General features: G+C 38.4%; 1 protein-coding gene across 3 annotated transcripts in view; it reads left to right on the top strand.

The window, feature by feature from the left end:
• Positions 1-16079, top strand: part of myo1cb (myosin Ic, paralog b) — a 43535-nt gene that overhangs the window by 17944 nt on the left and 9512 nt on the right. For 2 of the 3 annotated variants that reach the window (XM_079611471.1, XM_079611473.1), the window contains 8 exons: positions 10181-10336; positions 10427-10542; positions 12200-12398; positions 12897-12977; positions 13233-13412; positions 15282-15380; positions 15507-15620; positions 15775-15846. In XM_079611471.1, coding sequence (XP_079467597.1) covers positions 10181-10336; positions 10427-10542; positions 12200-12398; positions 12897-12977; positions 13233-13412; positions 15282-15380; positions 15507-15620; positions 15775-15846 — 1017 coding nt within the window. Of the gene's footprint in view, positions 1-1962; positions 2278-10180; positions 10337-10426; positions 10543-12199; positions 12399-12896; positions 12978-13232; positions 13413-15281; positions 15381-15506; positions 15621-15774; positions 15847-16079 lie in introns of those variants that run through there. The other variant, XM_079611472.1, reaches the window with a different exon arrangement.

Below are 16079 nucleotides of genomic sequence, written 5' to 3'. Positions count from 1 at the left end.
GAATAAATACCAATTCACTGGGTTAGAGAACATCGTTCAACGTGTTGGTTTTGAGATGTTTTCTGAATCTGACATTGCTGATTTGAATATTTTCTAGATTTGACTGATCTTTTTTTCATAATTTTTTGTTAAATTAGTTTTCTTGAGATGAGTTCCTGTAGTCGTTCAATTTGACTTTCATATGATGATGCAATGTATATTATAAACTTGACAGGTGATTTTTTTTTTATAAAATGTAGTTTGATCACCATCTTCTCAGTTGTTTAGAAGATTAAAGCAATTATCAACGTTTAATAAAATGATGTTAATTTTCCAATAAAATATATTTTTTACGTTTAGCAGATTTTGACTCGTATATGCTTTTGTTGTATGGAAGAAACAGTATTTTGTTTCATGTGAGAAGTAAAAAAAGTTGTACTTTTAAATTTTTCATTAAAAAAACAACTATTGCTTTAAGTTCTGTCTATCTCTTCTCTATCAGTAGAGCTTTGCACTATCAGATTTGGCTCAGTTCTGAGTACAGTAAGGTGGCTAACTAATTGCCTTATTGCCCAATATTAAAGGATGGCGTTAAGAAGATAGCTTTTGAAAGACGGATCAAAGTAACCCGGATCAGGCAGTGGGGTGATTCAGAAACCGCTTTTTATTTATCCTGCTCCTTAGACAACCATTGTAATCCATTGACTGCAGCCTTGACTTGACTTGCAGCCACTCGTCATAAATTCATAAAGTTTTTAAGAGCTGATAAAACATACTGATAAAAAAGCGTGTGCATGCTTAGCAGATCGAGAGCAAATGTAATGTCCAGTGACATAATTGTGCCTGCTCTTCTTACACGCTGGACCTGTAATGTCAATGTTCCCACAGAGAGAAAGAGAGAGCAGCTCATACCGTCTGGAAAATATTACTTGGATTCCTGCAGGCGGGGTCTCTGATTATGTTGGCATAAGTGGGAAAGGGAGCGAGCGAGAGAGTGAGAGATTGATAGGACCGAAAGAATAGGGGAGGATTTATATGAATCACAGTGTGCAATGCTGCATTCCTATATTTTGCAACTTAAATTAAATCCTGCTTCCCTACGCACAGTTATGTCATGTGGAGTGTCCAGCAGAGGGCGCTGCTTTGTTTATGGTCAGTGGAAGTGACCTTGGTTAAGGTTTTACCTGAGTGCTGTCTTGTGTGTGTGGACTGAACAGGTGGTGTGTTGTGTTCTTACTGGGTGGAGAGGAGAAAATGGGGTGTGTCTTCATACATTAACCCTTTGCCCTACACCGGAAAAACTCTATAAAACAAAAGTGCTGATGCATAGCCATTTATTCAGTCTCATTACGATGATTTGCAGAGAGCTTTCGTAAGACTTTGACACTATATTTTTAGCTGAATATAAATAATTTTCTTCTTAGTTTAATCCTTCATTTTACCAGTACTATCTCTTTCTCTATCTATTTATGTCTCAGAAACAATAGCCATAAATCATCTGTGTGTTAAAGTGGTATGCCTGTGAGTGACATCAGGTTATAAAGTAAAAGTGATTGTGATCTGTGCACTTGGCCGGTTTTTCTTTCTCGGGCAACTGAGCCACGTTTGAGAACATTAATTACGTCCTTGACGGATCCCTATCTGAAATCTGCCTCAGATTTGCTTCAGCATGCACTGGGGCAGCAGGGAAGGAGGGAGGAGGAGGAAAATTCACTTGGGAAAATCACTATCTGCATTTCATCCAACATGCAATGCTAGGGACTGAGCTTTCCCGAGTTCCAAATACCAAATCCCTGAATTCTCATGAAGTGTCAGCACGAGACGACGTGTTTTTCTATATTATTTCGTACACATTTTGTTTGTAATATTTTCTTAAAGAGGCACAGGATGGTTTTTAAGGGCAGGCACATGCAGGGCTACTACAGGGGGGCTGGAAAGTTTTAGCTTTCACTGTAAATCCCATTGCAGGAAGACAGAGCAAATGAGTCGAGGAAGGCAGAAGGGGGGAGTGTGTCACTTTTCAGAAGGACTGACTTGTGCCTCCGTATGCAGTGAGGGGGGAGAGAGAGAAAGGGAGGGAGTGAGAGAGAGAGAGAGAAAGAGAGACGAAGGGAAGGAGAAGAAAGTTAAAGCTGAAGAAATGGCAGCTGGGACGCTCCCACACATGGTGCAGACAAAGTTAAAATAACAAACTCTGCACACTTTCTCAAGTGAGAGCCGCTGTTTTGGAAATACTAATAATTCATACACTAACAGCAACAAGCTGGGAAGAACGGGAAGATGAAGTATCGAGGCATGGTAAGAACCACAGCATGCTCCATACTAAACAAAAGCAGCTGGGAGATTTCTGCAATGTCAGCGAGGATCTTATGAAAGTGAAATATGTGGTTCTGGTCCAAAGTTGGCAATTTATTTTGTGTTTAGAATATGTAATGATTTGCTAGCATGGCTGGAATGCAAGTATGACACACAGGGAATCATGTATATGTGTATCTATCTATCTATCTATCTATCTATCTATCTATCTATCTATCTATCTATCTATCTATCTCTATCGTGTACTGTATACACACACACACACACACACACACACACACACACACACACACACACACACACACACACACACACACACACACACACACACACACACACAGACAGACAGATACAGGATATAGATGTATATATGTGTGTTAACAGTAAATAGTTTTACCAATTTGTTATAATAATTTATAGCACCAGAGGTGTAGGTATTTCACAGATTTTTTTTTATTTTTTTCTTATTAATGTACATTTTTGTATGTGTTATCCATTGACTAAATTGTTCATTAAAGCGGAGTTACTTCGACTACACAGTTATGAATATCGGCCGATCTCTAGTCTCAATCATGTAGTGAAATAGTGATATAAATAGTGAAAATCACTTTTCCTCTGAAAAGAAGGATTTTGAGTTGTGTTGGTCCTATCAGGCGCTTATCCTATCTTGGGACCTTCTTTCATGCTGAACATTCTGACAATCAGTATCTATGTTCATGCGATAGTGTCATCTCACAGTGTAGCAATCTCTGGCTTTGAACCAGCAGCAGTCACTGTTACATTCCAGGCTATCTTTCTGAGTGAGAGTGAGAGAGATATTGAAACTTGCGTCTGTCATCGAGCCATTCCTCCCTACTACATTTCTTCCATGTCTGTGTCATCCGTGACCTTCCTCTGAAAGCCAACAGAAACGTCAAGAACAAGCACTCAAGATTGAGACTGTCATTGTTTGAGCTTTGTGTTTCTGAGGCCTTTCACCCATTCAATGTCATGATGCGCTACGAGTGTCATTCGCAGTGCATCATTTCATATTCAAATAAACACACCTTGCGGTCGGCAGTACTTTAGATGTGCACATTTTGTCGTAGGCAAATGAGTGCAGAGGGTTGATGAATGTCTGACATTAGTGTTGGTATCTGGTGCAGTTTCATATGAGATTCCATTGAATTGCTAAACAGCTGCACTGCTCACAGGAAGATCCAAATCTCAGGAAGAGGAAATTAAGTTTACAAAGTGACTTGCTGCTCTGAGTGACCTTGGAGATATGAAATGGTTAGTCTTGAGATATTTAGGAAGGCCATAGCTATACATCTACAGTATATATGATTGTTCAGGAAATGCTGTAAGAATCAAACTAGCCGGAAATACTGTGACGGACCCTTAAGCAGTTTACAGTTCTCCCGACTCATGCTCTTCAAATGCCCTCTGGACATGAATGCCTTGCATTGTCCGGCTGGCTGAAATGAAGGATAACCGGTCACTTTATCTTTTCCAAGTCAAAAAGTAAGTGAGTTTCGCATGTGGAGGGGGTGCATATGATGTAAGACTCTTCACCTGTTTGGAAAGAGCCAGTCACACCTGTCTGTCAACTTTCCCCCTGGAGTTTGACAGCCACCAGCTGACTTTCCAAACCAACCCCTCAACACAACGACAGCCATCGACTCAGCAGAATGGCGTGAAGAATTACAATGCCACCCATGGAATTTCTCACCATCTGGGTGGTGGTAATTAAATGAGCATTGGAAGACATCTTCTGTGAAGATTTGTTAATGCAATGTTGCATCAAGGCACATGTTGGGGTCTCTGTGCATATTTTGATTGTTGTAAGCACTTAGAAGTGTTTCATATCAGTTTGCATGAACAAGCTCTTTATTGTTGACATGCAAAACAGGGAAAAAAAAGTTGCATTACATTTGGAGAAGTGCTAAATATGTTTTCCGCCCTCTGACCAGCTGCATGAATCTAAGCTGCAGGAGTCTGATCTTTTTGCACTTTCCAAAAACAAAACAAAAAAGGAAAATAAACACACAAGAAACCCCACACTCCTCCTCACACTTATCATCATTGGTTTTAATATTGTGGGAAGCCTCTTTGATTTATGAGTGTTTCTTTAAATAACACCTTTGGCCCCTGTGCACATTTTAGTAAATTAATTTTCCTAAAACATTCCACACTCTGACCAGTTTATTTAATTTGTATCTGTAAATTTTGTCCTTTTTTTCTGAAGTATCATAAACATTTCCATTACAGTGTCATTTCCTCGTGTTTGACAGCTTTAGGAGTGGAAATTAAATTACGTTTTAACTACTAACTTAGCTTGTGTATTGATTTTGGGTAAAATAGTTTTCACACAAAACTATTTTCACACAATATATATTGAATTAAATCATTATATTTAATAAACACAAAGTTTTTAGTAGTTTTAATATTCAGCTGGGACAATAATAGTGGCTATACTTGGGAAAACACCTTTATGAATCTATCATCGTTTTTAGCTGTTTCTCTCCACAAAATTCTGTGTCTCCACCCCTTGTTCTTTCCTGCTGCCAAGCAGGAGAGGAAAGAAGAGCGAGGTAACAAGTGAGCCAGATGACTCAATCAGGATGGAAACAGTTGGTAACCCTTAAAAGCTTGAAATCATAAGCAAGCAGACAAGATTTACTTTTCGCCATTCTTCACCATTCCCGGTGAAAAGGGGAGGAGCACATGACTTTGCTCTCCATATCTAGGAATGTGCCCTTTATCCATTGCCTTCATTAATTATGAAAAAAATGCACAACACATTCCCCTCTTGTTCATCAACCAGGAGTTGTTAACTGTACAGAATCACTGACTTGCCCTTAGAGAAATTAAATATTGGAGTGTTTTACTTGCTCGTTCACTCTTTCAAAAAATCAATCTTTGTAATAATAGCTCTGGTCCCTATCAGTCTGTTTCCAAAGACTGCTAATGTCTTCTTGCAATGTGAGAAGTGCTGACGAAGGCAGCTTGACTCGGCAGATCTCCCTGACACAGCTCTGCTCACAAGAACCGAGCAAATCGGTAGGATTTTGGAAGGTCGAGCAAAATAGCAATTATTCGATTCTTCCCAGTGCCTTTGTAAGCACAAATCTCTTCCTTCTTGTTGTTTATTTTTTAAAGAAGGTTAGAGTGAAATGGAGAATGAATAATTTGCCCACAGTCGTTTTGTTTTAAGAGCAGCATTTGGAAAAAATGAGCACATGGCAAAGGGTCGTAGCTTGAGCTTAAAGACCAGCAAGCATGGGGAAGGGGACCAGGGGTGGGAGCAGGAAAACAAATCCATAAAGAAGAACAATGGTGTAATGACGCCTGTTTCTTCAGAAAGTAGCTTAGGAAGGAGACTTGGTGGGACAAGGGTCTGTCTTCTGGTTATTGCATATTTATTGGTGTAAATGAATGGTTGGATTCATTTATGTTGGCTTTTGGAAGGGATTTTACATCTGATGCCCGGATAACTAAGGGTGCTGCGATCAGGATTTTTGGGGCCGATATCAGTGGAAACAGAATTGGCTGAAATGATCACCGAAATACTATTCTTGACAACAGAATATTTGAGGTATAAAAAAATGAAGAGATGAGAAAGTATCATGAATTGACAACTCTTTATTTATTGGCAAGAAACGAGCTTAACAAATATAGCAGTGAAATAAACAATACAAATAAAAAACAGAACAGTCTGTATCAACAGAAAGTAACCAAATGTAAAACAACACTGCATAGTATTCACTGTATAAATTAAATCTAGATATATCATACTAAATCTACTAAAGAGTCTTTTCTTGTTTGACTAACATTAATGACACAGACGGCAGCAGGAATATTAGGCTGCTGTCACTTTAAGAGCGATTGCCTGGATCCAATATCCTGATACACATGTAACTTTATTCTCAACTGTTTATGTTCACTTAAGACATAACTGACGGTGTTTAAAGGGCACCTATTATGACATTTAAAATGTTCCTAATATTGTTGTGGGAGTCCCCAACAACAGTTTTACATGCATGCAATGACAAAAAACACTTTTGTTTTCGTATAATATGCATTTATTTTTACCTGATTTGCTCACCGACTCCCAAATGAATCGTTCAACGACTCATTTTTCAAACCCCTCCTTTGCGCGACGCTAATCTGCGTTGATTGGTCAGATGACCCAGCAGTGTTTACATAGATAATACTTATTTTTAACACGGAGTACAATGATGCTTTTATCAATTAAATTGTGTTATAATAATGATTATAGTCCACTGCTTTATAGTTTGTAGTAAAAAACGAAAAATAAGATAAATAATTTAATGTTATGTTATGTTAGCGATAGCCCAGAGTTCATATTGTAAAAGCACAATCAGTCTTTGTTTGCATTAGCCTGATGCATAAACATAACGTTTTTACAAATAAAAAAATTAAAAAAATGCAGTTACGTTAGGCTACGAGGTATTACTCTATTCTTTAAGACAACTCCGAAAACAACGACAAACACTTCACATATCTCAATACAATTGCCATTGAAGACCTAGAAGCTAAACGGTGCTTAGCCTACACAACAAACAAAATAATTATTAAGCATGCTACATAAAATATAAAAGCAAAAATTATTAATAACACTTACAGGTTGTGATACGGAGGAGGAAGCTGATGCAAATACACTTGGAACTGAACCTTCCTTCAATATTCCTTCCTTCGAATCCAAGTTTGATTGCATTTAAAAAGCAATCGTCTTCAAAATGGTGCGAACAAAGCACAAGGCTCGGACTATACTTCTGTGGTATAGTTGTATATATGAATTGAAGCCACTTAGTCTTCAAATGCTCCTCCTTGGGCAGATTAAAAAAGTTGTCTTTTGTGTCGCACTTCAGAACACAGCATCTCGTCGCCATGATGTTTTCAAGTTTTCCTTGGAGCGCAATAAGTGGGCGTATCGTATTCAAATAACTTGACAAGTTGACGTCATCTAGTCAGAGAAAAAGCTTCGGTCTTCTAACGATTCATAAAAATGACTCCGAGTCGACTCTTACTTTTGAAAGACAATAACTTTATATACGGTGCACTTTCATATTTCAAACTTTGCAGGATATTTTTGTTCACTTAGATCTATGTTACACACTACATGAAAGGTAAATTTCAAAATTCCATAATAGGTGCCCTTTAAGTAAATACTCACCAAGCTGGACATTTTGACATATTTCTGTGTTTAACTGTTAAGGCTTACATTTATAGGCAAATGTACCTCTCTCATTCAGCACGAATCTAGATGTTTCCATGGTTGTGATGTAACATTTTAATAGCTAACCTATTATTTATTTTGTGAACAAAGCTTTGGGCTGGACTTATTATTCTTGAGTTGACCAGCTGATGATGTCATGGTCTGTCTAACCAGCATGTTTAGTTTTGATTTTGACTCCACCACCAATTATTATCTGTCAGTCACTGCAGTAGAATATACAGACACATTACAAAGACAAACAAGTATGCGATTAAGACAAGATTAAGTGTGTCATATGTTCACTGCACACTGTTGTTTTTCAAATATGATCATTGGGAATGAGTGTCTGCACTCTTATTTGTTTGAATCGAATATGTACACTACTACACTTGAGCCAGTAAGTAACCACCTAGCAACCATCCAGATCACCCTAGCAACCGCATAGCTATGAACGATTCTCTCTGAACACCTTAACACTGCTTATTTTTTCTGCATTTGTCCGGTTGTGTCCCGAATGATAAATTACACTTGAATTTCAACCTGGCTCTGATTGAAATGCAGGAGACAGAGCATTTAAATGTGGTTTGTGTCTAATTTGTGGAAACTAGATTCCATGTGGGTGCTTCCAGATTGCATGAAACCAGATTTGAGCTGGAAATTCAAAACCGGCCTAATGGGGAACAAGAGCGAGAGTTTGCAAAGCTGTGTAGACTTTCAGAGTTGATGCAGCTCTGTTGGGGCATTCAGCAGGCTGACGGATTGGGAATGAAGTCACTTCCTGGCACTACACTTGTCGACTGTTCCCGCTCGGCTGTTATGTTGTTCTTACTGCTTGTTTTTTCCCACCGTTAGCCTCCCTCTCGTTGTAGTTGTTGTACATCACCTTAATTAAAGTGCTTGCTCAGGTGTGCTGTATCTGTCTCTCCCTCCAGGGGACGGTCGCTGCTGTGTCAATAGCATAACAACAGCCGTGGCAGCTGGTGCATTCACACAATGTGACTGTGTGTATTTCAATGCATAATCACGCATTTGTTCATCTGAGGGTGTTTGTGTGTGTGTGTGAGTGGGTGTAAGTGCGCTTTTCTGTTTCAAGCTAGGAAGTGTCACCCATAGTCCTCTTTGATCAGGATTACAGACATCAGATGACAAGTGACCTGCTAGAAATTATTATATTTTTGTGTCCTACTAATTTGTGCCTGAGCTGAAGAGCATCTCTGGACAAGGATCGACAGCTTAGGTTTTATTGACACCATGGATTTTTCAAATTTTGGCGACCTAATGCGGAAAACCCAGGCCTCCATTGTGGAGAAGGGTTTTAACTTTAAAGATACAGATGTGGTAATAGATGTGAGTATGATTGTGTCTCTGTTTTCACAGCACACTTGAGTTTGGGTGGAGTTTGCAGTGATGTAGTCACAGATGTGGTTTAAGTGTGAAGATTGAGGGTTTAGAGCTTCTTGTTTCTTTGTAAAGGTAATGTAATCAGGTTAATGATAGAGAAAACAGCCTTGTACTCTTATAAATAGTCCTGTGGTGGTGCCATGGAGCGATGATGGGATCAGATGGTAATAGTATGGTATTTAAATACAGGTGTACCATTATACTTATGATGATTACCATATTAATAGGCTGTTTATATGGAACTTCAAATAATACCTTGTAGGGATGTGCCATTTTAAATGTTTGGCCAATACAATGAATGGCTGATTTTAAAATTCAATGCTATTATGTTTATATGCAGGAAAAGCGGATATTCATTTTGAGATTTGCTAAAGATTAAACCATTAAAAAGCAGACTTTTAACAGTGTTATTAAATTATTAGAGTTAAATTGGGTAAAATGAGTATGAAAAATCTGTGATCTTATATTGAACTGCTTATATCCAATATCAACCAATATTGTAAACATTTTAAAAATCTTTAATATCGGCTAATACATGATATGGCACCACAATACACTATTGAGAGTCTCTAAGATTTTTTTTATGTTTTTGAAAGAAGGCTTTGAAAGGAGACAAAGGCTGCATATATTTAAAAAATATATATAGTAAAAACAGTAATATTGTGAAATATTATTGCAATTTAAAATAAATGTTTTCTACTTGAATATATTTTAAAATGTAATTTATTGCTGTAATGCAAAGCTGAATTTTCAGCATCATTACTCCAGTCTTCAGTGTCACGTGATCCTTCAGAAATCATTCTAATATGCTGATTTGCTGCTCAATAAATATTCCATATTATTATCAATGCTCAAAAACCCATGGTATTACTGTGGTACCTTAGTAAAAAAAGTCATGGTAGCACTTTCTGGTACTTTTTAGTGTTTTAGAGTATTAACTTCAACCTGATATTGTGCTTGACACAAATCCATTGTTCAGATGGTGACATCTTGTTCACAATGGCATGTGTGGTTCAGTGAGAAATACCTCATACAAATGCTTTAAATTAAAATCTTTATTTAGCTGGGTTTCAAATGAGCTGAAGTGTGTGTATATGATATGAAAAGGGAGGGGTCATGATGGAGTGGTTGAGTATTCTCAAGGCTCTCACAGGGCCTTGGCATGCTGTGTGTGTTGCAGTGTTTATATATCACCTCGCGCTGCTCTGCGTCTGGAGGCTGCAAGTGTGATTCTGTATCTCAGATCTGCTTTTTCTCTGTCAGGCTGTGGGCAGTGACGGAATCCGGGTCATGATGGAGAGCGCCCTGACAGCCAGGGACCGGGTGGGCGTGCAGGACTTCGTCCTGCTGGAGAACCACACCAGCGAGGTAGCGTTCATCGAGAACCTCCGCAAGCGCTTCAAGGAGAACCTTATTTATGTAAGAGCTGCTGTTCCTGTTCTATTCACCCTTAAAGCTCAAAGCCCAGAGTATTGGTGTGACCCCTCCGTTTTTATCTTTCTCCCACAGACATACATTGGCTCAGTGCTGGTGTCAGTGAACCCCTACAAAGACCTGGAGATTTACACTAAACAGCATATGGAACGATACAGGGGCGTCAATTTCTATGAAGTCTCACCTCACATGTAAGGCATCAGCAAGAAGTCATTATTACCCACTGTTCTGCTCTTTTCTATTGTGTAGAGTAGGACAATGGGGGAAGGCTAATGGTTTTTATTTGCTAAATAAGGACTACAGTTGTCCGATTCGTCAACCATGTAAACTCACATCGTTGTGGTTGTTGTTCTTATTTAGCAACCTGTTTATAAATAAAAAAAATCGGTAGAAGCTTCAAATTAACATTTGAGCTGTGACTGTGTATAATTTATATTGTAGAACCAAACATGAATATGAATGTTATTTAATAAATAAAACAAAGAAAAATTCCAGAGGGAACCGAAAGCTTGAAAATGCTAATTAAATATGTAAAATGCCTAATCTGCATTTTTATGGACTTGGTGGGTCTTGTTAATCTTTCTTGTTGCCTTCTGTTAGTGAAGAAGTAGTTCCCTTGGAATATCTGTAAAGAATATAGTGGACTATAAACTAAAGTTCTCATACAATCGTAACATAAGGGCTTTTCACACTTAAAATAGTTAACCCTGGTGCCGCAAAAGCAGTTGATAACCCTGCTTCTAAATTGTACGGTAAGTGTGAAATGTTCCTATACCTATGGTTAAAAGCGGTGGTTCAAACGACGATATCCCCAGGGAGAAGCCCAGTGTGAAAACACTATAAACTATTTTCTGTTTGGTTCTTGCGTTTTTGGGAGCTTTTATTTATGTAATTAATATTTAATTCGTATTTTAATTGTGATATTGTTTTTTGTTGTAATTTAATATTTGCCGGTGTTAATTAAATGTTTGCTTAGTTCATAACCCTTTCACACGTAAGTTTAAAATATTCTAACTGACCCCCCAGCGTGAGTTTTTCAAGGCGACCGTTATTTAGAACCTGTCACTTTATCGTTTCCATGGTGACGCGTCATTGCTTGTCACGTTACTCAGCGCAAACACAACACAGCGCTGAATGAATGATGATCTGCTTTTATGTAATTTTCTCTTTTTGATTCAAAATATTCAAAAATATGTTAGATATAGCATGAAACACAGATATTCCGATTGTCAAATATGTGCATGTGGATGTGTTTGGTTGTTTAAACACTTTTATAACGATCGCGTTAGTTGAGCTGTATGCGCGATGGGCGGCGCCATGTTAGTTTGTGCTGGATTTACAACACTTCAATTCCTCCACTTCTCACGAAATACATGAAAGTAAGTGGCAGGTTAACTGGGAGAAGAATAGAGTAAAATGTAAAGCTACTTACACATTGCGTATCTGATATGAATAAAACATAAAACGTGTCGTCTTATTATAATGGTAATAATTATTATTGCCGCTTCCATAGACATCTGTGTGTATTTTACAAACTCAAATTCATTGGTTTGCTAGTACTTATGTGATTTTAAATGCCTGAAACCTAAAATAAACATTATGTGGTTGAAAACACTGAATAGTTGTGATATATGACAAGCACTGAGCACGTCCGTCTCTGGCTCAGCGCCAGCCAACGCGCCAAAGCACGTTTGAATTTAGCAGTTGATCACGTGATGCGCTGACCGTTCTAATCACACCGGTGTGATCGTACGTGCGAAAGGGTTAAATATGCAGTATTTTTAATCTCTTGATGAAATCTACATACCGTAACTAAGCATTTATGATCTTGACATATTCCCTATACAGTTATGCCGTGGGTGATAATGCGTACCGCTCCATGCGGACTGAGAGACGGGACCAGTGCATCCTCATCTCAGGTGAGAGTGGCGCTGGAAAGACGGAAGCCTCCAAGAAGGTTCTGCAGTACTACGCCTTCACCTGCCCTGCCAGTGAGCATGTGCAGACCGTCAAAGATCGCCTGCTACAATCCAACCCTGTGCTGGAGGTAAACATGTACACAGCACATCTAAACTAACATGTTTCATCATACAATTTGACTAATCTCCAAATGCCAGCGTATAGTGGTTAGATCAGTACGTGCTGTAATTGTTGCCCTGGACTGCTGTCATAGCGGAAAATGCTCTGAATGACTCTCAGGAAAAGAGCAGAGTTTATTCTGAGCAGTTTGTTGTCCTGGTTTCAGTATAAATCTCTCCAGTAATTATACGCCACTGTTATTATCTGTGCGATAAGACTGGGGCATACATGAAGGACGTCTAAAAATGGAAAGGCCAACGGAAGCTGCGCAGACTCCCGTTCTGCCAGATGTTTCGCAGATGTGGTGCTTCCCTGTAAAATAGCAGTGTGTGTGGATCTAGTAGTGTGTATGAGCGTATTTGTGTCAATTATAAAGATTGTTTTTCTGTATGCTGTACTGAATTGTTATATTCATAATTTTTCATTCACATATTCTCTGTTTTCCTTTGAATAACTTTTCTCTCAGGCCTTTGGAAATGCAAAAACTTTACGAAATGACAATTCCAGTCGCTTTGGGAAATACATGGACATTCAGTTTGACTTTAAGGTGAGTTTGATAATTTGTTTAACAATATTAATGATGTTACATGATCATCAAGCAAAGCTCACATCTCAATTGCTATGATCCACCTTCTGTCGATACACCTTTACCCCTACAATTCTCTTCTTGGGTTGGGGATTTGGCTGCATCCACCTGCGTGTTTACGTGCTTGTGTTTGTGTGAAATTATGCGTGCTTGCATGCGTGTCAGAAACCCGGTATTATCCCCTCTGCTTCTCCCTTTGGGTGTCCCCGTTGGCAGGGTGCTCCAGTAGGGGGTCACATCCTGAATTACCTGCTGGAGAAATCACGCGTCGTACACCAGAGCCACGGCGAGAGAAACTTCCACATCTTCTATCAGCTCATTGAAGGAGGAGAGGAGGATCTCCTGAGGAGGCTGGGCCTGGAGAAGAATGCCCAACAGTACCAGTATCTGGTGAAGGTGAGAGACAGACCTCACACACTTGTTATGGTTACAGCAGATGACCTAGTCTGAGATGGAAAGACAGAAAAAGCTGTGGCTTAGTAGCTAGCACACATGCTTCAGACACATTGTGTCATGCTGGTCAAGTAAAGATGCTGGTTAAAATCTGATGTAGTGTCTTGCTCCCATGTCTATGTCTGTGTCTGTCGTCCCTCCATTAATTATTAAAGCTTGTTTCCACCTAAAAAGGATTTTTAACGATAACTTAAAGACAACATAAAGAGAGCCTTACTCTGAGCTACAAGGTTTTTAATTGATGGTATTTGGTTCTGTTGAAGCTGTTAACCTGCATTATTCTAAGAAATGACGTTAAACAAATTAAATAAATGTCAATGAATTGTTTAACAGCCGAATTTTTGGTGAAAAACTACATTACCCATGATGTTGTACCAAAAATTCCACCAATCAGAGAGTTGAAACAAGAAAAACATGCCAAAAGATCTCATTAATTACACAACACCGCAAATGACCTAATTGAGTTGGTCAAAATACTTAAATATTTAAATATATACTGTATGCATATTTTGCAATAACCTTATATATAATTAAAATGTTTAAAAGAGTAGTTTTATATTTCTCCTTTATATTTGATTGTGCTGTTCACAATGCTTCATGGGATTGTCGTTCCCCTTCAGTCAGTCACGTTCTATGTTACGTTGATACTAGGGATGTGACGTTGAGGATATTTTCCCACCGGTTAATCGACGTGTGACAACACCGGTATCACCGGTGGGGCTTGAAAATCGCTAATTTGAAGGCTAAAGTAAAATGTGCACGCCCGCATGGGCATTAATAAAGAGCAGAGCGAACGTTTTTCCATAATAATGAACTGAAAACGCTCGCTCTGTTTTGCTCTATACGTGCGGCCGTGCGCTTTTTAGTTTCGCTTTCAAATTAGCACCAATTTGGGGGAGGATTGCGTGAATGGTGAGTTCATTAGCCTACAAAACAGTACAATGACAAATTTGCTTAAATAGACACTTTTGCATTTCGAATTGACACCAAGTTTTTAATTCAGTTTTTAATTGTAGTGTCTGTTCTCTAACTGAACTAAATGATTTTATTACAAAAACAATCTAATCGACAGTGGGAGGTGGTACTGTGGTGGGCATGTGATGTAACCGGTGTTGCTTCTGAACACCGGTAACCCTGTCAACACCGACTATCGTAGCAAGCCTAGTTGATACTGACGTATAGGGTCTCACGCTTTTTTTAAATCTCTATGGGAGAAATTAATAGAAAAAAAATACTTTCAGAACCAATGCTATACCAATGCTTATATATTTCACATTGTGACTACTTCTTGCAATGGGACTCTTTATTTCTTATTACTGCGAGTTTATATTTAACAGTTATGACTTTTAATATTTAAATATTTGTATATTTCTTGTTATTTGGTAATGTCACATTTGTTTCTCATTATTGATTTGATTTGATTTGATTTGATTTGTCGTTCGTTATTGCCACTATCTCAGTTGCAAGTATTTCTTGCTTTTGCTACTTTATTTTCCACAATTTTGACCATTTCAAAAAATGTGATTCATATTTCACATTTTGACTTCTCAGAATTGCCTTTTTTTTTTCTTCTTTATTCATTATCAATAAAAATGTCAATAAAGCCCCAAAAAAATGTCCAGCTCAGTTTACCACATACATTTATGTTGGACCTGTGTATGAGTATTCATCATAAATGGCATCATAAATTTTCCCACAAGTGTGCAGGAATGTTCCTTCCTCTCGCTTCCCTGGTGTTTAATAGAGGAAGTCAAGAGGAGCCCCTCCTCCCTTGGTTTCCTCTGTTGTGCTGAGTGAGTGTGTGTTTTTCAGGGCAACTGTCCCAAAGTGAGCTCCATAAACGACCGCAATGACTGGAAGATGGTGAGGAAAGCCCTCAGCGTCATTGGCTTCACTGATGATGAAGTGGAGGTATGACCGACCAATCACAATACAGACACTGTGAACTATAAGTCAATGTTCTTCTCTTAGAAACAGAAAGTTCTTCCTCTTTATCTTAATCTTTCGTCTCATTCACACCCGTCTCTTTCCCCACAGGAGCTTTTGAACATTATTGCCAGTGTACTACACTTGGGGAATGTCCAGTACGGAGGAGAGGACAGTGGTTGTTCCTATATCACTACAGAAACACAGATTAAATACTTAGCCAGGGTAATAGGACAGTTTATTTATATCACTGGGCTATGACCACATGTGCATGACCTCTTGTTTGTGTTAAAACCTCTAGCAATTTTTTCTTTAACTGAAATTCCATGTCAGGGGGTTGTTTTTGACTGTGCTTGTGTGTGTATTTGTGATATTGCAGTTGTTAGGTGTGGACGGCACTGTTCTTAAAGAGGCTCTTACACATAAAAAGATCATTGCCAAAGGAGAAGAGGTATGTTCCCACTCATTTAGAGTAAAATATTAATTTGTGCTTTTAGTAAGACAAACATCACTATTTCTATTGCTTATACCTGAACATGGTTTTGTTAAACTTGTTTGTTAAGGAGAGGTGTGATAATTACTCTTGAATCATTAATCATACTAATGACTTGGAGACAATACAATCATCTTTGAACGTTTTATCATCTTTTACTGGGAGATAAAAATGGTGAAAAAAAAATCCAA

The sequence above is a fragment of the Phoxinus phoxinus genome (genome assembly GCF_949152265.1).
Source record: "Phoxinus phoxinus genome assembly, chromosome: 4".
Classification (NCBI taxonomy): domain Eukaryota; kingdom Metazoa; phylum Chordata; class Actinopteri; order Cypriniformes; family Leuciscidae; genus Phoxinus; species Phoxinus phoxinus.
Note: the sequence above shows the minus strand (reverse complement) of the source record. Positions and strands in the feature narration are given on the sequence as shown.